General features: G+C 38.2%; 1 protein-coding gene across 1 annotated transcript; it reads left to right on the top strand.

The window, feature by feature from the left end:
• Positions 1-16,592: 16,592 nt before the first annotated feature.
• On the top strand, positions 16,593-20,374 carry LOC143263086 (uncharacterized; the record flags this gene model as incomplete). Its single annotated transcript, XM_076528332.1, has 5 exons — positions 16,593-16,826; positions 17,053-18,990; positions 19,069-19,457; positions 19,729-19,735; positions 20,190-20,374. Coding segments are annotated over 5 exons (2,753 nt in total), but the record flags the coding sequence as incomplete, so codon positions are not given.
• Positions 20,375-26,942: the final 6,568 nt, after the last annotated feature.

The raw sequence follows: 26,942 nt of genomic DNA, 5'->3' as shown, positions 1-26,942 counted from the left end.
TACGTAACACATGATTTAGCTTAAAAATAATGCGAAACACATCTATTAGCTTCAAATTCGTGCGAAACACATGATTTAGCTGCAAATCAATGCGATGTAGAAGGTTTTGCTTCAAATCCATGCGAAACAAATGATTTAGCATTAGATACTTGCGATATAAGTGATATAGCTTCAAATGCAGGGGAAACAAACGAGTTAGCTTCAAATCCATGCGAAACACATGATATAGCTGCAAATCAATGCGATGTAGAAGGTTTAGCGTCAAATCCATGCGAAACAAATGATTTAGCATCAGATACTTGCGATATAAGTGATATAGCTTCAAATGCAGGGGAAACAAACGAGTTAGCTTCAAACCCATACAAAACACATGATTTAGCTGCAAGTGAATGCGATGTAGAAGGTATAGCTTCAAGTCAAAGCGAAACACATGATTTAGCACATGAACCTGCGATATAAGTGATATAGCATCAAATGCAGGGAAACAAACGAGTTAGCTTCAAATCCATGCGAAACAAATGATTTAGAAACAAATCAATGCGATGTAGAAGGTTTAGCTACAACTCCATGCGAAACACATGATTTAGCTTCAAATCAATGCGATGTAGAAGGTTTAGCAACAAATCCATGCGAAACCAATGATTTAGTTTGAGATACTTGCGATATAAGTGATATAGTTTCAAATGCAGACGGAACAAACGAGCAAGCTTCAAATCTATGCGATGTAGAATGTTTAGCTTCAAATCCATGCGAAACACATGACTTAGATGCAAATCAATGTGATGTAGAAGGTTTAGCTTCAAATCCATGCGAATCAAGTGATTTAGCATCAGTTACTAGCGATATAAGTGGCATAGCTTCAAATGCAGGGGAAACAAGCGAGTTAGCTTCAAATCCATGCAAAACACATGATTGAGCTTCAAATCAATGCTATGTAGTAGGTTTAGCTTCAAATCCATGCGACACAAATGATTTAGCTTCGGATACTTGCTATATAAGTGATATAGCTTCAACTGCATGCGAAACAAACGAGTTAGCTTCAAATCCAAGCGAAACACATGATTTTGCTGCAAATCAATGCGATGTAGATGGTTTAACGTCAAATCCATGCGAAACAAATGATTTAGCATCAGATACTTGCGATATAAGTGATATAGCTTCAAATGCAGGGGAAACAAACGAGTTAGCTTCAAACCCATGCGAAACACATGATTTAGCTGCAAATCAATGCGATGTAGAAGGTATAGCTTCAAGTCAAAGCGAAACACATGATTTAGCACATGAACCTGCGATATAAGTGATATAGCTTCAAATGCAGGGGAAACAAACGAGTTAGCTTCAAATCCATGCGAAACAAATGGTTTAGAAGCAAATCAATGCGATGTAGAAGGTTTTGCTACAACTCCATGCGAAACCAATGATTTAGCTTCAGATACTTGCGATATAAGTGATATAGTTTCGAATGCAGACAGAACAAACGAGCAAGCTTCAAATCTATGCGATGTAGAATGTTTAGCTTCAAATCCATGCGAAACACATGATTTAGATGCAAACCATTGCGATGTAGAAGGTTTAGCTTCAAATCCATGCGAATCAAGTGATTTAGCATCAGTTACTCGCGATATAAGTGACATAGCTTCAAATGCAGGAGAAACAAACGAGTTAGCTTCAAATCCATGCAAAACACATGATTGAGCTTCAAATCAATGCTATGTAGTAGGTTTAGCTTCAAATCCATGCGACACAAATGATTTAGCTTCAGATACTTGCGATATAAGTGATATTGCTTCGAATGCAGACGAATCAAACGAGTTAGCTTCAAAATCCATGCGATACACATGATTTAGCTTCAAGTCGATGCGAAGTGGAAGGCTTAGCTTCAAATCCATGCGAAACGAATGATTTAGGTTCAGATACTTGCGATATAAGTCATATAGCTTCAAATGCAGGAGAAACAAACGAGTTAGCTCGAAATCCAAGCGAAAAACATGATTTTGCTTCAAATCAATGCGAAGTAGAAGGTTTAGTTTCAAATCCATGCGAAACAAATGATTTAGCTTCAGATCCCAGCGATATATGTGATATTGCTTCAAGTGTACACGAAACAAACCAGTTACCTTCAAATCGATGCGGAACACATGATTTAGCTTAAAATTCATGCGATTTAGAAGGTTTAGCTTCAAATCCATGCGAAACAAATTATTGAGCTGCAAACACATGGGATATAGGTGATATAGCTTCAGCTGCATGCGAAGCAAACGAGTTAGCTTCAAGTCCATGCGATGTAGAAGGTTTAGCTTCAAATCCATGCGAAACAAATGATTTAGCTTCAAACACTTGGGATATAAGTGATATAGCTTCAAATGTAGACGAAACAAACGAGTTAGCTTCAAATCCATGCGAAACACATGATTGAACTGCAAATCAATGCGATGTAGAAGATTTAGCTTCAAATCCATGCGAAAAAAAATGATTTAGGGTCATATACTTTCGATTTGTGATATAGCTTCAAATGCAGGAGATACAAACGAGTTAGCTGCAAATCCATGCGAAACAAACGATGTAGCTTCAAATCAATGCGAAGTAGAAGGCTTAGGTTCTAATCCATGCGGAACAAATGATTTAGCTTCAAATACTTACGATATAAGTGATATAGATTCAACTGCAGGCGAAACAGACGAGTAAGCTTCAAATCCATGCGAAACGCAGGATTTAGCTGCAAATCAATGCGATGTAGAGGGTTTAGCTTCAAATCCATGCGAAACAAATGATTGAGCTTCAAACAGTTGGAATATAGGCTATATAGCTTCAAATGCTGGCGAAACAAACCAGTTAGCTTCAATTCCATACGTAACACATGATTTAGCTTAAAAATAATTCGAAACACATCTATTAGCTTCAAATTCGTGCGAAACACATGATTTAGCTGCAAATCAATGCGATGTAGAAGGTTTTGCTTCAAATCCATGCGAAACTAATGATTTAGCTTCAAATGAATGCGATGTAGAAGGTTTAGCATCAAATCCATGCGAAACCAATGATTTAGCTTCAGATACTTGCGATATAAGTGATATTGCTTCAAATGCAGACGAAGCAAACGAGATAGCTTCAAATCAATGCGACACAAATGATTTAGCTTCAGATACTTGCTCTATAAGTGATATTGCTACGAATGCAGACGAATCAAACGAGTTAGCTTCAAAATCCATGCGATACACATGATTCAGCTTCAAATCATTGCGAAGTAGAAGGCTTAGCTTCAAATCCATGCGAAACAAATGATTGAGCTTCAAACAGTTGGGATATAGGCTATATAGCTTCAAATGAAGACGGAACAAACGAGTTAGCTTCAAATCCTTGCGAAACAAAGGATTTGGGTTCAGACACTTGCGATATAAGTGATATAGCTGCAAATGCAAGGGGAACAAACGAGTTAGCTTCAAATCCATGCAAAACACATGATTTAACAGCAAATCAATGCGATGTAGAAGGTTTAGCTTCAAATCCATGGTAAACAAAGTATTTAGATTCAGATACTTGCGATATAAGTGATATTGCTTCAAATGCAGACGAAACAAACGAGTTAGCTTCAGATCCATGCGAAACAAATGATTACAGCTTCAGATACTAGCGATATAAGCGATATTGCTTCAAGTGCAGTCGAAACAAACGAGTTAGCTTCAAATCCATGCGGAACACATGATTTAGATTAAAACTCATGCGATACACGTGGATTAGATTCAAATCCATGCCAAAAAAATACAGATTCAGATACTTGTGATATACGTTATTTAGATTCAACTTCATGCGCAACGAAAGAGTTAGCTTCAAATCCATGCGAAACAAATGATTGAGCTTCGAACAGTTGGGATATAGGCTATATAGCTTCAAATTCAGGCGTAACAAACCAGTTAGCTTCAATTCCATACGTAACAAATGATTTAGCTTAAAATTAATGCGAGACACATCTATTAGCTTCAAATTCGTGCGAAACACATGATTTAGCTGCAAATCAATGCGACGTAGAAGGATTTGCTTCAAATCCATGCGAAACCAATGATTTAGCTGCAGATAATTGCGATATATGTGATATAGCCTCATCTGCATGCGAAACAAACGAGTTAGCTTCAAGTCCATGCGATGTAGAAGGTTTAGCTTCAAATCCATGCGAAATAAATGATTTAGCTTCAAACACTTGGGATATGAGTGATATAGCTTCAAATGCAGACGAAACAAACGAGTTAGCTTCAGATCCATGCGAAACAAATGATTACAGCTTCAGATACTAGCGATATAAGCGATATTGCTTCAAGTGCAGTCGAAACAAACGAGTTAGCTTCAAATCCATGCGGAACACATGATTTAGCTTAAAACTGATGCGATACCTGTGGATTAGTTTCAAATCCATGCCAAACAAATACTTTAGATTCAGATACTTGTGATATACGTTATTTAGATTCAACTTCATGCGCAACAAACGAGTTAGCTTCAAATCCATGCGAAACAAATGATTGAGCTTCGAACAGTTGGGATATAGGCCATATAGCTTCAAATGCAGGCGTAACAAACCAGTTAGCTTCAATTCCATACGTAACAAATGATTTAGCTTAAAATTAATGCGAACCACATCTATTAGCTTCAAATTCGTGCGAAACACATGATTTAGCTGCAAATCAATGCGATGTAGAAGGTTTAGCTTCAAATCCATGCGAAACAAATGATTTAGCTTCAAACACTTGGGATATAAGTGATATAGCTTCAAATGCAGACGAAACAAACGAGTTAGCTTCAGATCCATGCGAAACAAATGATTACAGCTTCAGATACTAGCGATATAAGCGATATTGCTTCAAGTGCAGTCGAAACAAACGAGTTAGCTTCAAATCCATGCGGAACACATGATTTAGATTAAAACTCATGCGATACACGTGGATTAGATTCAAATCCATGCCAAAAAAATACAGATTCAGATACTTGTGATATACGTTATTTAGATTCAACTTCATGCGCAACAAAAGAGTTAGCTTCAAATCCATGCGAAACAAATGATTGAGCTTCGAACAGTTGGGATATAGGCTATATAGCTTCAAATTCAGGCGTAACAAACCAGTTAGCTTCTATTCCATACGTAACAAATGATTTAGCTTAAAATTAATGCGAGACACATCTATTAGCTTCAAATTCGTGCGAAACACATGATTTAGCTGCAAATCAATGCGACGTAGAAGGATTTGCTTCAAATCCATGCGAAACCAATGATTTAGCTGCAGATAATTGCGATATATGTGATATAGCCTCATCTGCATGCGAAACAAACGAGTTAGCTTCAAAACCATGCGAAACACATAATTTAGCTGCAAATCAATTCGATGTAGAAGGTTTAGCTTCAAATCCATTCGAAACCAATGATTTAGCTTCAGATAATTGCGATATATGTGATATAGCTTCATCTGCATGCGGAACAAACGAGTTAGCTTCAAATCCATGCGAAACACATGATTTAGCTGCAAATCAATGCGATGTAGAAGGTTTAGCTTCAAATCAATGCGATGTAGACGGTTTAGCTACAATTCCATGCGAAACATGATTTAGCTTCAAATTAATGCGATGAAGAAGGTTTAACTTCAAATCAATGCGAAGTAGAAGGCTTAGCTTCAAATCCATGCGAAATAAATGATTGAGCTTCAAACAGTTGGGATATAGGCTATATAGCTTCAAATGCAGACGGAACAAACGAGTTAGCTTCAAATCCTTGCGAAACAAAGGATTTAGGTTCAGATACTTGCGATATAAGTGACATAGCTTCAAATGCATGAGAAACAAACGAGTTAGCTTGAAATCCAAGCGAAACACATGATTTAGCTACAAATCAATGCGAAGTAGAAGGTTTAGCTTCGAATCCATGCGAAACAACTGATTTAGCTTCAAACACTCGGGATATAAGTGATATAGCTTCAAATGCAGACGAAAAAGACGAGTAAGCTTCAAATCCATGCGAAACAAATGATTAAGCATGAGATACTTGTGATATAATTGATATAGCTTAAAATGAAGGGGAAACAAAAGAATTAGCTTCAAGTCCATGCGAAACACATGATCTAGTATCAAATCAATGAGAAGTAGAATGCTTAGCTACAAATACTTGAGAAACAAATGATTTATCTTCAGATAACTGCGATGTAAGTGATATAGCTTCAAATGCAGGCGAAACAAATGATTTAGCTTCAAACACTTGGGATATAAGTGATATAGCTTCAAATGCAGACGAAACAAACGAGTTAGCTTCAGATCCATGCGAACCACATGATTTAGCTGCAAATCAATGCGACGTTGAAGGTTTAGCTTCAAATCCATGCGAAACAAATGATTACAGCTTCAGATACTAGCGATATAAGCGATATTGCTTCAAGTGCAGTCGAAACAAACGAGTTAGCTTCAAATCCATGCGGAACAAATGATTTAGCTTAAAACTCATGCGATACACGTGGATTAGATTCAAATCCATGCCAAAAAAATACAGATTCAGATACTTGTGATATACGTTATTTAGATTCAACTTCATGCGCAACAAAAGAGTTAGCTTCAAATCCATGCGAAACAAATTATTGAGCTTCAAACAGTTGGGATATAGGCTATATAGCTTCAAATTCAGGCGTAACAAACCAGTTAGCTTCAATTCCATACGTAACAAATGATTTAGCTTAAAATTAATGCGAGACACATCTATTAGCTTCAAATTCGTGCGAAACACATGATTTAGCTGCAAATCAATGCGACGTAGAAGGATTTGCTTCAAATCCATGCGAAACCAATGATTTAGCTGCAGATAATTGCGATATATGTGATATAGCCTCATCTGCATGCGAAACAAACGAGTTAGCTTCAAATCCATGCGAAACACATAATTTAGCTGCAAATCAATTCGATGTAGAAGGTTTAGCTTCAAATCCATTCGAAACCAATGATTTAGCTTCAGATAATTGCGATATATGTGATATAGCTTCATCTGCATGCGGAACAAACGAGTTAGCTTCAAATCCATGCGAAACACATGATTTAGCTGCAAATCAATGCGATGTAGAAGGTTTAGCTTCAAATCAATGCGATGTAGACGGTTTAGCTACAACTCCATGCGAAACACATGATTTAGCTTCAAATTAATGCGATGAAGAAGGTTTAACTTCAAATCAATGCGAAGTAGAAGGCTTAGCTTCAAATCCATGCGAAACAAATGATTGAGCTTCAAACAGTTGGGATATAGGCTATATAGCTTCAAATGCAGACGGAACAAACGAGTTAGCTTCAAATCCTTGCGAAACAATGGATTTAGGTTCAGATACTTGCGATATAAGTGATATAGCTTCAAATTCATGAGAAACAAACGAGTTAGCTTGAAATCCAAGCGAAACACATGATTTAGCTACAAATCAATGCGAAGTAGAAGGTTTAGCTTCGAATCCATGCGAAACAACTGATTTAGCTTCAAACACTCGGGATATAAGTGATATAGCTTCAAATGCAGACGAAAAAGACGAGTAAGCTTCAAATCCATGCGAAACAAATGATTAAGCATGAGATACTTGTGATATAAATGATATAGCTTAAAATGTAGGGGAAACAAAAGAATTAGCTTCAAGTCCATGCGAAACACATGATCTAGTATCAAATCAATGAGAAGTAGAATGCTTAGCTACAAATACATGAGAAACAAATGATTTATCTTCTGATAACTGCGATGTAAGTGATATAGCTTCAAATGCAGGCGAAACAAATGATTTAGCTTCAAACACTTGGGATATAAGTGATATAGCTTCAAATGCAGACGAAACAAACGAGTTAGCTTCAGATCCATGCGAACCACATGATTTAGCTGCAAATCAATGCGACGTTGAAGGTTTAGCTTCAAATCCATGCGAAACAAATGATTACAGCTTCAGATACTAGCGATATAAGCGATATTGCTTCAAGTGCAGTCGAAACAAACGAGTTAGCTTCAAATCCATGCGGAACAAATGATTTAGCTTAAAACTCATGCGATACACGTGGATTAGATTCAAATCCATGCCAAAAAAATACAGATTCAGATACTTGTGATATACGTTATTTAGATTCAACTGCATGCGCAACAAACGAGTTAGCTTCAAATCCTCGCGAATCACATAATTTAGCTGCAAATCAATTCGATGTAGAAGGTTTAGCTTCAAATCCATGCGAAATAAATGATTTAGCTTCAAACACTTGGGATATGAGTGATATAGCTTCAAATGCAGACGAAACAAACGAGTTAGCTTCAGATCCATGCGAAACAAATGATTACAGCTTCAGATACTAGCGATATAAGCGATATTGCTTCAAGTGCAGTCGAAACAAACGAGTTAGCTTCAAATCCATGCGGAACACATGATTTAGCTTAAAACTGATGCGATACCTGTGGATTAGTTTCAAATCCATGCCAAACAAATACTTTAGATTCAGATACTTGTGATATACGTAATTTAGATTCAACTTCATGCGCAACAAACGAGTTAGCTTCAAATCCATGCGAAACAAATGATTGAGCTTCGAACAGTTGGGATATAGGCTATATAGCTTCAAATGCAGGCGTAACAAACCAGTTAGCTTCAATTCCATACGTAACAAATGATTTAGCTTAAAATTAATGCGAACCACATCTATTAGCTTCAAATTCGTGCGAAACACATGATTTAGCTGCAAATCAATGCGATGTAGAAGGTTTAGCTTCAAATCCATGCGAAACAAATGATTTAGCTTCAAACACTTGGGATATAAGTGATATAGCTTCAAATGCAGACGAAACAAACGAGTTAGCTTCAGATCCATGCGAAACAAATGATTACAGCTTCAGATACTAGCGATATAAGCGATATTGCTTCAAGTGCAGTCGAAACAAACGAGTTAGCTTCAAATCCATGCGGAACACATGATTTAGATTAAAACTCATGCGATACACGTGGATTAGATTCAAATCCATGCCAAAAAATACAGATTAAGATACTTGTGATATACGTTATTTAGATTCAACTTCATGCGCAACAAAAGAGTTAGCTTCAAATCCATGCGAAACAAATGATTGAGCTTCGAACAGTTGGGATATAGACTATATAGCTTCAAATTCAGGCGTAACAAACCAGTTAGCTTCAATTCCATACGTAACAAATGATTTAGCTTAAAATTAATGCGAGACACATCTATTAGCTTCAAATTCGTGCGAAACACATGATTTAGCTGCAAATCAATGCGACGTAGAAGGATTTGCTTCAAATCCATGCGAAACCAATGATTTAGCTGCAGATAATTGCGATATATGTGATATAGCCTCATCTGCATGCGAAACAAACGAGTTAGCTTCAAATCCATGCGAAACACATAATTTAGCTGCAAATCAATTCGATGTAGAAGGTTTAGCTTCAAATCCATTCGAAACCAATGATTTAGCTTCAGATAATTGCGATATATGTGATATAGCTTCATCTGCATGCGGAACAAACGAGTTAGCTTCAAATCCATGCGAAACACATGATTTAGCTGCAAATCAATGCGATGTAGAAGGTTTAGCTTCAAATCAATGCGATGTAGACGGTTTAGCTACAACTCCATGCGAAACATGATTTAGCTTCAAATTAATGCGATGAAGAAGGTTTAACTTCAAATCAATGCGAAGTAGAAGGCTTAGCTTCAAATCCATGCGAAATAAATGATTGAGCTTCAAACAGTTGGGATATAGGCTATATAGCTTCAAATGCAGACGGAACAAACGAGTTAGCTTCAAATCCTTGCGAAACAAAGGATTTAGGTTCAGATACTTGCGATATAAGTGACATAGCTTCAAATGCATGAGAAACAAACGAGTTAGCTTGAAATCCAAGCGAAACACATGATTTAGCTACAAATCAATGCGAAGTAGAAGGTTTAGCTTCGAATCCATGCGAAACAACTGATTTAGCTTCAAACACTCGGGATATAAGTGATATAGCTTCAAATGCAGACGAAAAAGACGAGTAAGCTTCAAATCCATGCGAAACAAATGATTAAGCATGAGATACTTGTGATATAATTGATATAGCTTAAAATGAAGGGGAAACAAAAGAATTAGCTTCAAGTCCATGCGAAACACATGATCTAGTATCAAATCAATGAGAAGTAGAATGCTTAGCTACAAATACTTGAGAAACAAATGATTTATCTTCAGATAACTGCGATGTAAGTGATATAGCTTCAAATGCAGGCGAAACAAATGATTTAGCTTCAAACACTTGGGATATAAGTGATATAGCTTCAAATGCAGACGAAACAAACGAGTTAGCTTCAGATCCATGCGAACCACATGATTTAGCTGCAAATCAATGCGACGTTGAAGGTTTAGCTTCAAATCCATGCGAAACAAATGATTACAGCTTCAGATACTAGCGATATAAGCGATATTGCTTCAAGTGCAGTCGAAACAAACGAGTTAGCTTCAAATCCATGCGGAACAAATGATTTAGCTTAAAACTCATGCGATACACGTGGATTAGATTCAAATCCATGCCAAAAAAATACAGATTCAGATACTTGTGATATACGTTATTTAGATTCAACTTCATGCGCAACAAAAGAGTTAGCTTCAAATCCATGCGAAACAAATGATTGAGCTTCGAACAGTTGGGATATAGGCTATATAGCTTCAAATTCAGGCGTAACAAACCAGTTAGCTTCAATTCCATACGTAACAAATGATTTAGCTTAAAATTAATGCGAGACACATCTATTAGCTTCAAATTCGTGCGAAACACATGATTTAGCTGCAAATCAATGCGACGTAGAAGGATTTGCTTCAAATCCATGCGAAACCAATGATTTAGCTGCAGATAATTGCGATATATGTGATATAGCCTCATCTGCATGCGAAACAAACGAGTTAGCTTCAAATCCATGCGAAACACATAATTTAGCTGCAAATCAATTCGATGTAGAAGGTTTAGCTTCAAATCCATTCGAAACCAATGATTTAGCTTCAGATAATTGCGATATATGTGATATAGCTTCATCTGCATGCGCAACAAAAGAGTTAGCTTCAAATCCATGCGAAACAAATGATTGAGCTTCGAACAGTTGGGATATAGGCTATATAGCTTCAAATTCAGGCGTAACAAACCAGTTAGCTTCAATTCCATACGTAACAAATGATTTAGCTTAAAATTAATGCGAGACACATCTATTAGCTTCAAATTCGTGCGAAACACATGATTTAGCTGCAAATCAATGCGACGTAGAAGGATTTGCTTCAAATCCATGCGAAACCAATGATTTAGCTGCAGATAATTGCGATATATGTGATATAGCCTCATCTGCATGCGAAACAAACGAGTTAGCTTCAAATCCATGCGAAACACATAATTTAGCTGCAAATCAATTCGATGTAGAAGGTTTAGCTTCAAATCAATGCGATGTAGACGGTTTAGCTACAACTCCATGCGAAACACATGATTTAGCTTCAAATTAATGCGATGAAGAAGGTTTAACTTCAAATCAATGCGAAGTAGAAGGCTTAGCTTCAAATCCATGCGAAACAAATGATTGAGCTTCAAACAGTTGGGATATAGGCTATATAGCTTCAAATGCAGACGGAACAAACGAGTTAGCTTCAAATCCTTGCGAAACAAAGGATATAGGTTCAGATACTTGCGATATAAGTGATATAGCTTCAAATGCATGAGAAACAAACGAGTTAGCTTGAAATCCAAGCGAAACACATGATTTAGCTACAAATCAATGCGAAGTAGAAGGTTTAGCTTCGAATCCATGCGAAACAATTGATTTAGCTTCAAACACTCGGGATATAAGTGATATAGCTTCAAATGCAGACGAAAAAGACGAGTAAGCTTCAAATCCATGCGAAACAAATGATTAAGCATGAGATACTTGTGATATAATTGATATAGCTTAAAATGAAGGGGAAACAAAAGAATTAGCTTCAAGTCCATGCGAAACACATGATCTAGTATCAAATCAATGAGAAGTAGAATGCTTAGCTACAAATACATGAGAAACAAATGATTTATCTTCTGATAACTGCGATGTAAGTGATATAGCTTCAAATGCAGGCGAAACAAATGATTTAGCTTCAAACACTTGGGATATAAGTGATATAGCTTCAAATGCAGACGAAACAAACGAGTTAGCTTCAGATCCATGCGAACCACATGATTTAGCTGCAAATCATTGCGACGTTGAAGGTTTAGCTTCAAATCCATGCGAAACAAATGATTACAGCTTCAGATACTAGCGATATAAGCGATATTGCTTCAAGTGCAGTCGAAACAAACGAGTTAGCTTCAAATCCATGCGGAACAAATGATTTAGCTTAAAACTCATGCGATACACGTGGATTAGATTCAAATCCATGCCAAAAAAATACAGATTCAGATACTTGTGATATACGTTATTTAGATTCAACTTCATGCGCAACAAAAGAGTTAGCTTCAAATCCATGCGAAACAAATGATTGAGCTTCGAACAGTTGGGATATAGGCTATATAGCTTCAAATTCAGGCGTAACAAACCAGTTAGCTTCAATTCCATACGTAACAAATGATTTAGCTTAAAATTAATGCGAGACACATCTATTAGCTTCAAATTCGTGCGAAACACATGATTTAGCTGCAAATCAATGCGACGTAGAAGGATTTGCTTCAAATCCATGCGAAACCAATGATTTAGCTGCAGATAATTGCGATATATGTGATATAGCCTCATCTGCATGCGAAACAAACGAGTTAGCTTCAAATCCATGCGAAACACATAATTTAGCTGCAAATCAATTCGATATAGAAGGTTTAGCTTCAAATCCATTCGAAACCAATGATTTAGCTTCAGATAATTGCGATATATGTGATATAGCTTCATCTGCATGCGGAACAAACGAGTTAGCTTCAAATCCATGCGAAACACATGATTTAGCTGCAAATCAATGCGATGTAGAAGGTTTAGCTTCAAATCAATGCGATGTAGACGGTTTAGCTACAACTCCATGCGAAACACATGATTTAGCTTCAAATTAATGCGATGAAGAAGGTTTAACTTCAAATCAATGCGAAGTAGAAGGCTTAGCTTCAAATCCATGCGAAACAAATGATTGAGCTTCAAACAGTTGGGATATAGGCTATATAGCTTCAAATGCAGACGGAACAAACGAGTTAGCTTCAAATCCTTGCGAAACAAAGGATTTAGGTTCAGATACTTGCGATATAAGTGATATAGCTTCAAATGCATGAGAAACAAACGAGTTAGCTTGAAATCCAAGCGAAACACATGATTTAGCTACAAATCAATGCGAAGTAGAAGGTTTAGCTTCGAATCCATGCGAAACAATTGATTTAGCTTCAAACACTCGGGATATAAGTGATATAGCTTCAAATGCAGACGAAAAAGACGAGTAAGCTTCAAATCCATGCGAAACAAATGATTAAGCATGAGATACTTGTGATATAATTGATATAGCTTAAAATGAAGGGGAAACAAAAGAATTAGCTTCAAGTCCATGCGAAACACATGATCTAGTATCAAATCAATGAGAAGGTTTATTGAAGGATATTGCTTCAAGTGCAGTCGAAACAAACGAGTTAGCTTCAAATCCATGCGGAACAAATGATTTAGCTTAAAACTCATGCGATACACGTGGATTAGATTCAAATCCATGCCAAAAAAATACAGATTCAGATACTTGTGATATACGTTATTTAGATTCAACTGCATGCGCAACAAACGAGTTAGCTTCAAATCCTCGCGAATCACATGATGTTACTTCAAAGCAATGCGAAGTAGGAGGCTTAGCTTCAAATACATGAGAAACAAATGATTTATCTTCAGATAATTGCGATATAAGTGATATAGCTCGAAATTCAGGCGAGACAATCGAGTTAGCTTCAAATTAATGCGAAGTAGAAGGCTTATATTCACACCCTTGCGAAACAAATGTTTTAGCTTCAAATACTTGTGATATACATGATTCAGCTCCAAATGCAGGCGAAACAAACGAGTCAGCTTGAAATCCATGCGATACACATGATTTAGCTTCAAATCAATGCCAAGTAGGAGGCTTATCTTCAAATCCATCCGAAACAAATGGTATAGCTTCAAATACTCGTGATATACATGATTAAGCTTCAAATGCAGGCGAAACAAACGAGTAAGCTTCAAATCCAAGCGAAACACACGATCTAGCTTCAAATCAATGCGAAATAGAAGGCTTAGCTTCAAGTCCATGCGAAAGACATAATTTTGCTACAAATAAATGCGAAGTAGAAGGCTTACCTTCAAATCCATCCGAAACAAATGGTTTAGCTTCAAATACTCGTGATATACATGATTTAGCTTCAAATGCAGGCGAAACAATCGAGTTAACTTCAAAACAATGCGAACTAGAAGGCTTATCTTCAAATCCATGCGACACAAATGGTTTAGCTGCAAATACTTGTTATATAAATGATTCAGCTTCAAATGCAGGCGAAACAAACGAGTTAGCTTCAAATCCAAGCGAAACACATGATTTTGCTTCAAATCAATGCGAACTAGAAGGCTTATCTTCAAATCCATGCGAAACAAATGGTTTAGCTTCAAATACTTGTGATATACAGGATTTAGCTTCAAATGCAGGCGAAACAAACGAGTTAGCTTCAAATCTTAGCGAAACACATGATCTAGTATCAAATCAATGAGAAGTAGAATGCTTAGCTACAAATACATGAGAAACAAATGATTTATCTTCAGATAACTGCGATGTAAGTGATATAGCTTCAAATGCAAGCGAAACAAACGAGTTAGCTTCAAATCCATACGATACACATGATTTAGCTTCAAATCAATGCGAAGTAGAAGGCTTATCTTCAAATCCATCCGAAACAAATGGTTTAGCTTCAAATACTCGTGATATACATGACTTAGCTTCAAATACAGGCGCAACAAACGAGTTAGCTTCAAATCCTAGCGAAACACATGATCTAGCTTCAAATCAATGCGAAGTAGAAGGCTTAGCTTCAAGTCCATGCGAAAGACATAATTTTGTTCAAACCAATGCGAAGTAGAAGATTTAGCTACAAATCCATACGAATCAAATGGTTTAGCTTCAAATACATGTGATATAAATGATTCAGCTTCAAATGCAGGCGAAACAAACGAGTTAGCTTCAAATCCACGCGATACATATGATTTAGTTTCAAATCAATGCGAAGTAGAAGGATTATCTTCAAATCCATGCGAAACACATGATTTAGATTAAAACTCATGCGATACACGTGGATTAGATTCAAATCCATGCCGAAAAAATACAGATTCAGATACTTGTGATATACGTTATTTAGATTCAACTTCATGCGCAACAAACGAGTTAGCTTCAAAACCATGCGAAACGAATGGTTTAGCTTAAAATACTTGTTAGGGCCAAGTGGCCAGGATTTATGGCAGGGGCCATGTGCTTGGGTACCCGGACGGTATGGGTCTGTCCCGGGCCGTTCCCGGGCACATGTGGCACCGTCATAACGTCTCCTGGTCCTTGATTACGGTCCAGTCAATGACGGTTGGGTCTGGCATTGTTCGGGCACGTAGGCCCATCAGCGCGGGAGGTCTCGCAGGAGTTATTTTGTCACTCTCCCTCCTAACTCCCGGCCCACCGTTTTGGGGCAGTCTCATTGGATTTGGGATTGCAGTGATTGGACCGTAATTCCTTGCCGCCCACCCTAGGTTAAGAGAAGTAGGGAGGACCGAGGTGATATGAGACATGACTCCGGTCCTCTAGAGCACAGAACATTCTCAGAGTACAGACAGAACAGTCTTAGAGCGATAGACAGAACATTCTCAGCAGATAGACAGAACATTCTCAACAGTACAGGCAGAACATACAGTGAGTACAGACAGACAGAACAGTCTTAGAGCGATAGACAGACAACTTCAGATAGACAGAACATTCTCAGAAGACACACAGAACGTTCTCAGAAGACACACAGAACATTCTCAGCAGAGTACAGAACATACAGAGAGTACAGATAGACAGAACATTCTCAGCAGATAGACAGAACATTCTCGATAGACAGACAACTTCAGATAGACAGAAAGCACAGACAACACCAGACAGACAGACAGAAAGCACAGACAAGACAGAACAGAACAGAACACATAGAGAGATACGCGTAACGGTTAGGTTGCGCGTTACAAATAGTCCCACTACAGTGGGTGGTCCTTCGAGGTAGTCGGCACCAAGTGCAATATTCAGAGGATCTCCGTCATCCATCTGATGAGTCCTCAACATTTGGTCCTTCGAGCCGGATATTAGAACGCAGAGACAAAGTGACAGATCATCGGAGGCTACAGCCACGCAGCATTTGGTCCTTCGAGCCGGATATAAGAACGCACAAACGAAGTGACAGATCATCGGAGGCTACAGCCACGCAGCATTTGGTCCTTCGAGCCGGATACAAGAACGCACAGACGAAGTGACAGATCATCGGAGGCTACAGCCACGCAGCATTTGGTCCTTCGAGCCGGATATAAGAACGCATAGACGAAGTGACAGATCATCAGAGGCTACAGCCACGCAGTACAGTGTATCACGAGAGCACCAACACCTGGCTTCAATCAGGAATCTCAGGAGCTCAGTGACGAGAAGTTTCTTCCGGAGGCTACAGCATCCAGAGAAGGCAGTGCATATAGCTTCAGAGCAGTGCAACACCACAGAAGTCCAGCACCACAGCAGGACAATCACGCAGCAGCTCAACATCATTGCAGCCAACAGGCATCGACAGCAGTACCAAGTATCCCAGCCCAAGTGATAAGTACCTTTATAGTCCCATTTGCGTCAGTAAATCACTATGGCGGAAGATCTCAAACCGTTGATGATCGAGCGCGGAACGGTCAAGGCTGCACTCACGCGGTTTAAGACATTTATTTGCAAATTCGCGACCACGACTTCGGTGGGTTCTCTTAAGAAACGGTTAGATGCAAATGTATGTCTCCTTGACAATTTTAATAGAGTTCAAACGAGAATCGAAATACTCGTAGCTGGTACGGACGCCGAAGCAGCGCACGCGATCGAGCGCGAAGAATTCGAGACGGCGTATTTTGATCTGATAGATCAAGTCGAAATAGTCATTGCCCGTGCCACTCCGGAGCAGAGTAGGATAACCACGAACAGCCCGATATCCGCGCAGACGACAGATACCGCAATAAACGTTAGATTACCGACACTGCAACTGCCTTCCTTTGATGGCAATTACAGTGATTGGGTGAAATTTAAAGACACATTTACATCAGTGATTCACGAGAATAATTCATTAACAGACATACAACGGTTCCATTATTTAAATACCTCACTCAAGGGGGTAGCGGCTCGTGTGATTCAAGCGTTAGGCGTGTCCGGAACAAATTACAGACATGCATGGGAATTACTCAAGTCGCGATATGAAGACTCTACAAGTCTCAAGCGGCACCATGTAAATTCATTACTTGATTTAAAATCCATTCAAAGGGAATCAGACATCACATTGCGGGAATTTCTGGACGAAGCTACAAATCATAGAATAGCGTTAATGTCTTTGGGTGAATCGGTTGAAACTTGGGATACCATGTTAGTTCCATTATTGTCCAGAAAGTTAGGTCAAGTGTCCATGAGAGAATGGGAAAGGAGAATAATATCTCAGTCGGAAATGCCTACATTTGGTCAATTCTCTGCGTTTATAGAAGAACGTTCCAAATATTTAGCAAATATCGCGGTCAGTGTTCAGGTAGCTGCACCCAGGGTCGACCAGCGACCTCGAGGAACAAATAATACCCCTCGTTACATAGCTTCGCATGTAGTTAGCTCAGCCGGGTGCCCCGCATGTAAGGCCAATCACGCGATATATAACTGTGAGAAATTTAAGAACAGCGATTTAAATACAAAAACAAAGATAGTGCAAGAAGCCCGGCTGTGCTTCAATTGTTTGTCATCGGGACATCGGGTACGGGCGTGTACACGGAGTCATTGCAAACAGTGTGGAAGGAAGCATCATTCCTTATTACATAATCCCGAATTCAAACGCGCAGAAGAAGGCTACGCGGATACAGAAGAATCAGATTCGCGAGAACCCCCAGTACTCACAGCTAACGTAGCAAATACAATAGGGCATGCCGTATTATCGACAGCAATAGTTTATGTCAAGGACAAGGGTGGTCAGTCACATAAATGCAGGGTATTATTAGATTCGGGATCTCAAGCAAATTTTATAACCACGGAATTTTGCCAACGACTCGGCATCAAACCGACTGCAATAAGTTCAACAGTGACAGGATTAGGAAGGGCAGTAAATTCCATAGAAGGTAGAGCAACATTAACAATTCATTCGCGATACAATAAATCTCAACACACGGTACAATGCCTATCAATAGAAACCATCACGTCAGACATGCCCAATTTTCAGATACATAGAGAAAAAATAGAAATTCCAAGTCACATAGAGCTAGCCGATCCAGGATTCCATTTACAACGGCCAATAGATATGCTCATTGGAGCAGGTCTATTTTGGACATTGCTATGTGTCGGTCAACACAAATCAACTCCCAACCTGCTCTTGCAAAAGACCCAACTCGGTTGGGTTTTGGGAGGCACTCCTACCTGGGCAGATAAGAAATTACCACAAAACAATATGTGTTGTTTAGCCACACTCAATGACCTGCAATCTCAATTAGAGAGGTTTTGGGACATAGAGGAACTAACCCCAAACAATAGAAATCAATGCAGCGAGAACACGTTTGGAATTACTTGCTCAAAAGGAGGCATTTTCGACAGAGATCAGATTAGTACAAACGCAACAAGCACTTCCAAATTCCAGTGCGCTACGGTCCCTAAATGTATTTCTGGACAATGGCGGACTACTCAGGGTGGGCGGAAGACTATCCAACGCACCCATAGACTACGACCAAAAGACAGCAGTATACAGAATTCATGTCAGAATATGAGACGTTAGGGCATATGTCGCGCATTGTAGAAGGTACACACGAGCAATCCGCCTGCTAAATACCACCTCACACGCATTATAGGAGATCAGAGGCTCACGTTCGAAGAGCTATATACGTTACTGACGCAAATAGAATCCTGTTTAAATTCACGTCCACTTTCACCATTATCCTCAGATCCCACAGACCTAAACCCTTTGACCCCTGGGCATTTTTTAATTGGTACTGCCCTTACAACACTGCCATCTCATGACCTACGAGATATCAAGGTCACTCGACTTAACAGATACCAGCTAATCCAGCAAATGGTCCAGCATTTCTGGCAAAGGTGGCAGCGGGAATGTATACAACAGTTGCAGCAACGACACAAATGGCAGCATTCCACCACGTCGAAATTAGCCGTGGATTCCTTGGTCATCATCAAGGAGGACAATCTACCCCCGTTACAGTGGAGCATGGGAAGAATCGTCCAGGTACACCCTGGTACAGATGGAGTGATTCGTGTCGCAACAGTCAGAACGTCAACCGGAACAATTAACGACCCGTGACAAAATTGTGTATAATACCGTTAGATCACTTAGAAATGTCACACGAGGTGTAGCGCAACTATGTATAGTGTAAATCTCGATCATTGTAAATATTGTAATATTCGCACAGAATACGTAGATTGTAATCATATCATAAGCTTACACTTATATGGGTTATCAAATATAGACATAGTTGAACATGCGATGCATGTTCAAGGTGGGCGGTATGTTAGGGCCAAGTGGCCAGGATTTATGGCAGGGGCCATGTGCTTGGGTACCCGGACGGTATGGGTCTGTCCCGGGCCGTTCCCGGGCACATGTGGCACCGTCATAACGTCTCCTGGTCCTTGATTACGGTCCAGTCAATGACGGTTGGGTCTGGCATTGTTCGGGCACGTAGGCCCATCAGCGCGGGAGGTCTCGCAGGAGTTATTTTGTCACTCTCCCTCCTAACTCCCGGCCCACCGTTTTGGGGCAGTCTCATTGGATTTGGGATTGCAGTGATTGGACCGTAATTCCTTGCCGCCCACCCTAGGTTAAGAGAAGTAGGGAGGACCGAGGTGATATGAGACATGACTCCGGTCCTCTAGAGCACAGAACATTCTCAGAGTACAGACAGAACAGTCTTAGAGCGATAGACAGAACATTCTCAGCAGATAGACAGAACATTCTCAACAGTACAGGCAGAACATACAGAGAGTACAGACAGACAAAACAGTCTTAGAGCGATAGACAGACAACTTCAGATAGACAGAACATTCTCAGAAGACACACAGAACATTCTCAGAAGACACACAGAACATTCTCAGCAGAGTACAGAACATACAGAGAGTACAGATAGACAGAACATTCTCAGCAGATAGACAGAACATTCTCGATAGACAGACAACTTCAGATAGACAGAAAGCACAGACAACACCAGACAGACAGACAGAAAGCACATACAAGACAGAACAGAACAGAACACATAGAGAGATACGCGTAACGGTTAGGTTGCGCGTTACAAATAGACCCACTACAGTGGGTGGTCCTTCGAGGTAGTCGGCACCAAGTGCAATATTCAGAGGATCTCCGTCATCCATCTGATGAGTCCTCAACAATACTTGCGAATATAAGTGATATAGGTTCAAATGCAGGCGAAACAAACGAGTTAGCTTCAAATCCACGCGAAACTCATGATTTAGCTTCAAATTCAGACGAAACACATCGTTTAGCTTAATATTCATGCGAAACAAATGGTTCAGCTTCAAATACTTGTGATATGCATGACTTAGCTTCAACTGCATGCGAAGCAAACGAGTTAGCTTCAACTGCATGCGAAACAAACGAGTTAGCTTCAAATCAACGCGAATCACATGATTTAACTGCAAATCAATGCGAAGTAGAAGGCTTAGTTTCAAATCCAAGCGAAGCATATGATTTAGCTTCAAATCAATGCGAAGTAGATGGCTTATCTTCAAATCCATGCGAAACAAATGGTTTAGCTTCAAATACTTGTGATATACATGATTTAGCTTCAAATGCAGGCGAAACAAACGAGTTAGCTTCAAATCCTAGCGAAACACATGATCTAGTATCAAATCAATGAGAAGTAGAATGCTTAGCTTCAAGTCCATGCGAAAGACATAATTTTGTTCAAATCAATGCGAAGTAGAAGATTTAGCTACAAATCCATACGAATCAAATGGTTTAGCTTTAAATACTTGTGATATAAATGATTTAGCTTCAAACGCAAACGAAACAAACGAGTTAGCTTCAAATCCTAGCGAAACACATGATCTAGTTTCAAATCAATGAGAAGTAGAAGGCTTAGCTACAAATACATGAGAAACAAATGATTTATCTTCAGATAATTGCGATGTAAGAGATATAGCTTCAAATGCAGGCGAAACAATCGAGTTAACTTCAAAACAATGCGAACTAGAAGGCTTATCTTCAAATCCATGCGAAACAAATGGTTTAGCTTCAAATACTTGTGATATAAATGCTTCAACAGCATGCGATCAAACGAGTTAGCTTCCAATCCATGCTAAACACATGATTTAGCTTCAAATTCATTCGAAACACATGGATTAGCTTAATATTCATGCGAAACAAATGGTTCAGCTTCAAATACTCGTGATATACATGATTTAGTTCAAATGCAGGCGAAACAAACGAGTTAGCTTCAAATCCTAGCGAAACACATGATCTAGTTCCAAATCAATGAGAAGTAGAAGGCTTATCTTCAAATCCATGCGAAACAAATGGTTTAACTTCAAATACTTGCGAATCTTATTGATATAGCTTCAACTGAATGCGAAACAAACGAGTTAGCTTCAAATCCATGCGATACACATGATTTAGCTTCAAAACAATGCGAAGTAGAAGGCTTAACTTCAAATCCATGCGAAACAAATGGTTTAGCTTCAAATACTTGTGATATACATGATTTAGCTTCAAATGCAGGCGAAACAATTGGTTTATCTTCAAATACTTGTGATATACATGACTTAGTTTCAACGGCAAGCGAAACAAACGAGTTAGCTTCAAATCCAAGCAAAACACATGATTTAGCTGCAAATCAATGCGAATCACATGGATTACATTCATAGCTTCATATTCTTGCGAAACAGATGGCTTAGATTCAGATACTTGTGTTAAACAAGATTTAGTTTCAAATCAAAGCGAAGTAGAAGGCTTATCTTCAAATCCATGCGAAACAAATGGTTTAGCTTCGAATACTTGTGATATAAATGATTCAGCTTCAAATGCAGGCGAAACAAACGAGTTAGCTTCAAATCCATGCGATACACATGATTTAGCTTCAAATTAATGCGAAGTAGAAGGCTTATCTTCAAATCCATGCGAAACAAATGGTTTAGTTTCAAATACTTGTGATATACATTATTTAGCTTCAAATGCAGGCGAAACAAACGAGTTAGCTTCAAATCCTAGCGAAACACGTGATCTAGTTCCAAATCAATGAGAAGTAGGAGGCTTAGCTACAAATACATGAGAAACAAATGATTTATCTTCACATAACTGCGATGTAAGTGATATAGCTTCAAATGCAGGTGAAACAATCGAGTTAACTTCAAATCAATTCGAATCAAATGGTTTAGCTTCAAATACTTGTGATAGACATGATTCAGCTTCAAATGCAGGCGAAACAAACGAGTTAGCTTCAAATCCATGCGATACACATGATTTAGCTTCAAAACAATGCGAAGTAGAAGGCTTAACTTCAAATCCATGCGAAACAAATGGTTTAGCTTCAAATACTTGTGATATACATGATTTAGCTTCAAATGCAGGCGAAACAATTGGTTTATCTTTAAATACTTGTGATATACATGACTTAGTTTCAACGGCAAGCGAAACAAACGAGTTAGCTTCAAATCCAAGCAAAACACATGATTTAGCTGCAAATCAATGCGAATCACATGGATTACATTCATAGCTTCATATTCTTGCGAAACAGATGGCTTAGATTCAGATACTTGTGTTAAACAAGATTTAGTTTCAAATCAAAGCGAAGTAGAAGGCTTATCTTCAAATCCATGCGAAACAAATGGTTTAGCTTCAAATACTTGTGATATAAATGATTCAGCTTCAAATGCAGGCGAAACAAACGAGTTAGCTTCAAATCCATGCGATACACATGATTTAGCTTCAAATTAATGCGAAGTAGAAGGCTTATCTTCAAATCCATGCGAAACAAATGGTTTAGCTTCAAATACTTGTGATATACATTATTTAGCTTCAAATGCAGGCGAAACAAACGAGTTAGCTTCAAATCCTAGCGAAACACGTGATCTAGTTCCAAATCAATGAGAAGTAGGAGGCTTAGCTACAAATACATGAGAAACAAATGATTTATCTTCACATAACTGCGATGTAAGTGATATAGCTTCAAATGCAGGTGAAACAATCGAGTTAACTTCAAATCAATTCGAATCAAATGGTTTAGCTTCAAATACTTGTGATAGACATGATTCAGCTTCAAATGCAGGCGAAACAAACGAGTTAGCTTCAAATCCATGCGATACACATGATTTAGCTTCAAATCAATGCGAAGTAGAAGGCTTAACTTCAAATCCATGCGAAACAAATGGTTTAGCTTCAAATACTTGTGATATACATGATTTAGCTTCATATGCAGGCGAAACAAATGGTTTATCATCAAATACTTGTGATATACATGACTTAGTTTCAACGGCAAGCGAAACAAACGAGTTAGCTTCAAATCCAAGCAAAACACATGATTTAGCTGCAAATCAATGCGAATCACATGGATTACATTCATAGCTTCATATTCTTGCGAAACAGATGGCTTAGATTCAGATACTTGTGTTAAACAAGATTTAGTTTCAAATCAAAGCGAAGTAGAAGGCTTAGCTTCAAAACCATGCGAAACGAATGGTTTATCTTAAAATTCATGCGAAACATATGGTTTAGTTATAAGTACTCGTGATATTCATAATTTAGCTTCAACTGCATGCGAAACAAACGAGTTAGCTTCAAGTTCAAGCGAAAGAAATGGTTCAGCTTCAAATCAATGCGAAGTGGAAGGCTTAGCTTCAAATGCATGAGAAACAAATGGTTTAGCTTCAAATACTTGTGACATGGATGACTTAGCTTCAACTGCATGCGAAAAAAACAAATTAGCTTCAAATCCAAACGAAACACTTGATTTAGTTTCCAATCAATGCGAAGTAGGAGGCTTATCTTCAAATCCATCCGAAACAAATGGTTTAGCTTCAAATACTTGTGATATACATGATTTAGCTTCAAATGCAGGCGAAACAATTGGTTTATCTTCAAATACTTGTGATATACATGACTTAGTTTCATCGGCAAGCGAAACAAACGAGTTAGCTTCAAATCCAAGCAAAACACATGATTTAGCTGCAAATCAATGCGAATCACATGGATTACATTCATAGCTTCATATTCTTGCGAAACAGATGGCTTAGATTCAGATACTTGTGTTAAACAAGATTTAGTTTCAAATCAAAGCGAAGTAGAAGGCTTATCTTCAAATCCATGCGAAACAAATGGTTTAGCTTCAAATACTTGTGATATAAATGATTCAGCTTCAAATGCAGGCGAAACAAACGAGTTAGCTTCAAATCCATGCGATACACATGATTTAGCTTCAAATTAATGCGAAGTAGAAGGCTTATCTTCAAATCCATGCGAAACAAATGGTTTAGCTTCAAATACTTGTGATATACATTATTTAGCTTCAAATGCAGGCGAAACAAACGAGTTAGCTTCAAATCCTAGCGAAACACGTGATCTAGTTCCAAATCAATGAGAAGTAGGAGGCTTAGCTACAAATACATGAGAAACAAATGATTTATCTTCACATAACTGCGATGTAAGTGATATAGCTTCAAATGCAGGTGAAACAATCGAGTTAACTTCAAATCAATTCGAATCAAATGGTTTAGCTTCAAATACTTGTGATAGACATGATTCAGCTTCAAATGCAGGCGAAACAAACGAGTTAGATTCAAATCCAAGCGCATCACATGATTTAGCTTCAAATCAATGCGAAGTAGAAGGCTTAACATCAAATCCATGCGAAACAAATGGTTTAGCTTCAAATACTTGTGATATACATGATTTAGCTTCAAATGCAGGCGAAACAAATGGTTTATCTTCAAATACTTGTGATATACATGACTTAGTTTCAACGGCAAGCGAAACAAACGAGTTAGCTTCAAATCCAAGCAAAACACATGATTTAGCTGCAAATCAATGCGAATCACATGGACTACATTCATAGCTTCATATTCTTGCGAAACAGATGGCTTAGATTCAGATACTTGTGTTAAACAAGATTTAGTTTCAAATCAAAGCGAAGTAGAAGGCTTAGCTTCAAAACCATGCGAAACGAATGGTTTATTTAAAATTCATGCGAAACATATGGTTTAGTTATAAGTACTTGTGATATTCATAATTTAGCTTCAACTGCATGCGAAACGAACGAGTTAGCTTCAAATTCAAGCGAAAGAAATGGTTCAGCTTCAAATCAATGCGAAGTGGAAGGCTTAGCTTCAAATGCATGAGAAACAAATGGTTTAGCTTCAAATACTTGTGACATGGATGACTTAGCTTCAACTGCATGCGAAAAAAACAAATTAGCTTCAAATCCAAACGAAACACTTGATTTAGTTTCCAATCAATGCGAAGTAGGAGGCTTATCTTCAAATCCATCCGAAACAAATGGTTTAGCTTCAAATACTTGTGATATACATGATTTAGCTTCAAATGCAGGCGAAACAATTGGTTTATCTTCAAATACTTGTGATATACATGACTTAGTTTCAACGGCAAGCGAAACAAACGAGTTAGCTTCAAATCCAAGCAAAACACATGATTTAGCTGCAAATCAATGCGAATCACATGGATTACATTCATAGCTTCATATTCTTGCGAAACAGATGGCTTAGATTCAGATACTTGTGTTAAACAAGATTTAGATTCAAATCAAAGCGAAGTAGAAGGCTTATCTTCAAATCCATGCGAAACAAATGGTTTAGCTTCAAATACTTGTGATATAAATGATTCAGCTTCAAATGCAGGCGAAACAAACGAGTTAGCTTCAAATCCACGCGATACACATGATTTAGTTTCAAATTAATGCGAAGTAGAAGGCTTATCTTCAAATCCATGCGAAACAAATGGTTTAGCTTCAAATACTTGTGATATACATTATTTAGCTTCAAATGCAGGCGAAACAAACGAGTTAGCTTCAAATCCTAGCGAAACACGTGATCTAGTTCCAAATCAATGAGAAGTAGGAGGCTTAGCTACAAATACATGAGAAACAAATGATTTATCTTCACATAACTGCGATGTAAGTGATATAGCTTCAAATGCAGGTGAAACAATCGAGTTAACTTCAAATCAATTCGAATCAAATGGTTTAGCTTCAAATACTTGTGATAGACATGATTCAGCTTCAAATGCAGGCGAAACAAACGAGTTAGCTTCAAATCCATGCGATACACATGATTTAGCTTCAAATCAATGCGAAGTAGAAGGCTTAACTTCAAATCCATGCGAAACAAATGGTTTAGCTTCAAATACTTGTGATATACATGATTTAGCTTCAAATGCAGGCGAAACAAATGGTTTATCTTCAAATACTTGTGATATACATGACTTAGTTTCAACGGCAAGCGAAACAAACGAGTTAGCTTCAAATCCAAGCAAAACACATGATTTAGCTGCAAATCAATGCGAATCACATGGATTACATTCATAGCTTCATATTCTTGCGAAACAGATGGCTTAGATTCAGATACTTGTGTTAAACAAGATTTAGTTTCAAATCAAAGCGAAGTAGAAGGCTTAGCTTCAAAACCATGCGAAACGAATGGTTTATCTTAAAATTCATGCGAAACATATGGTTTAGTTATAAGTACTTGTGATATT

The sequence above is a fragment of the Megalopta genalis genome, unplaced genomic scaffold, assembly GCF_051020955.1.
Source record: "Megalopta genalis isolate 19385.01 unplaced genomic scaffold, iyMegGena1_principal scaffold0324, whole genome shotgun sequence".
In the NCBI taxonomy this organism is placed as follows: domain Eukaryota; kingdom Metazoa; phylum Arthropoda; class Insecta; order Hymenoptera; family Halictidae; genus Megalopta; species Megalopta genalis.
The sequence above is the reverse complement of the archived record's forward strand: the minus strand, read 5'-3'. Positions and strand labels throughout refer to the sequence as shown.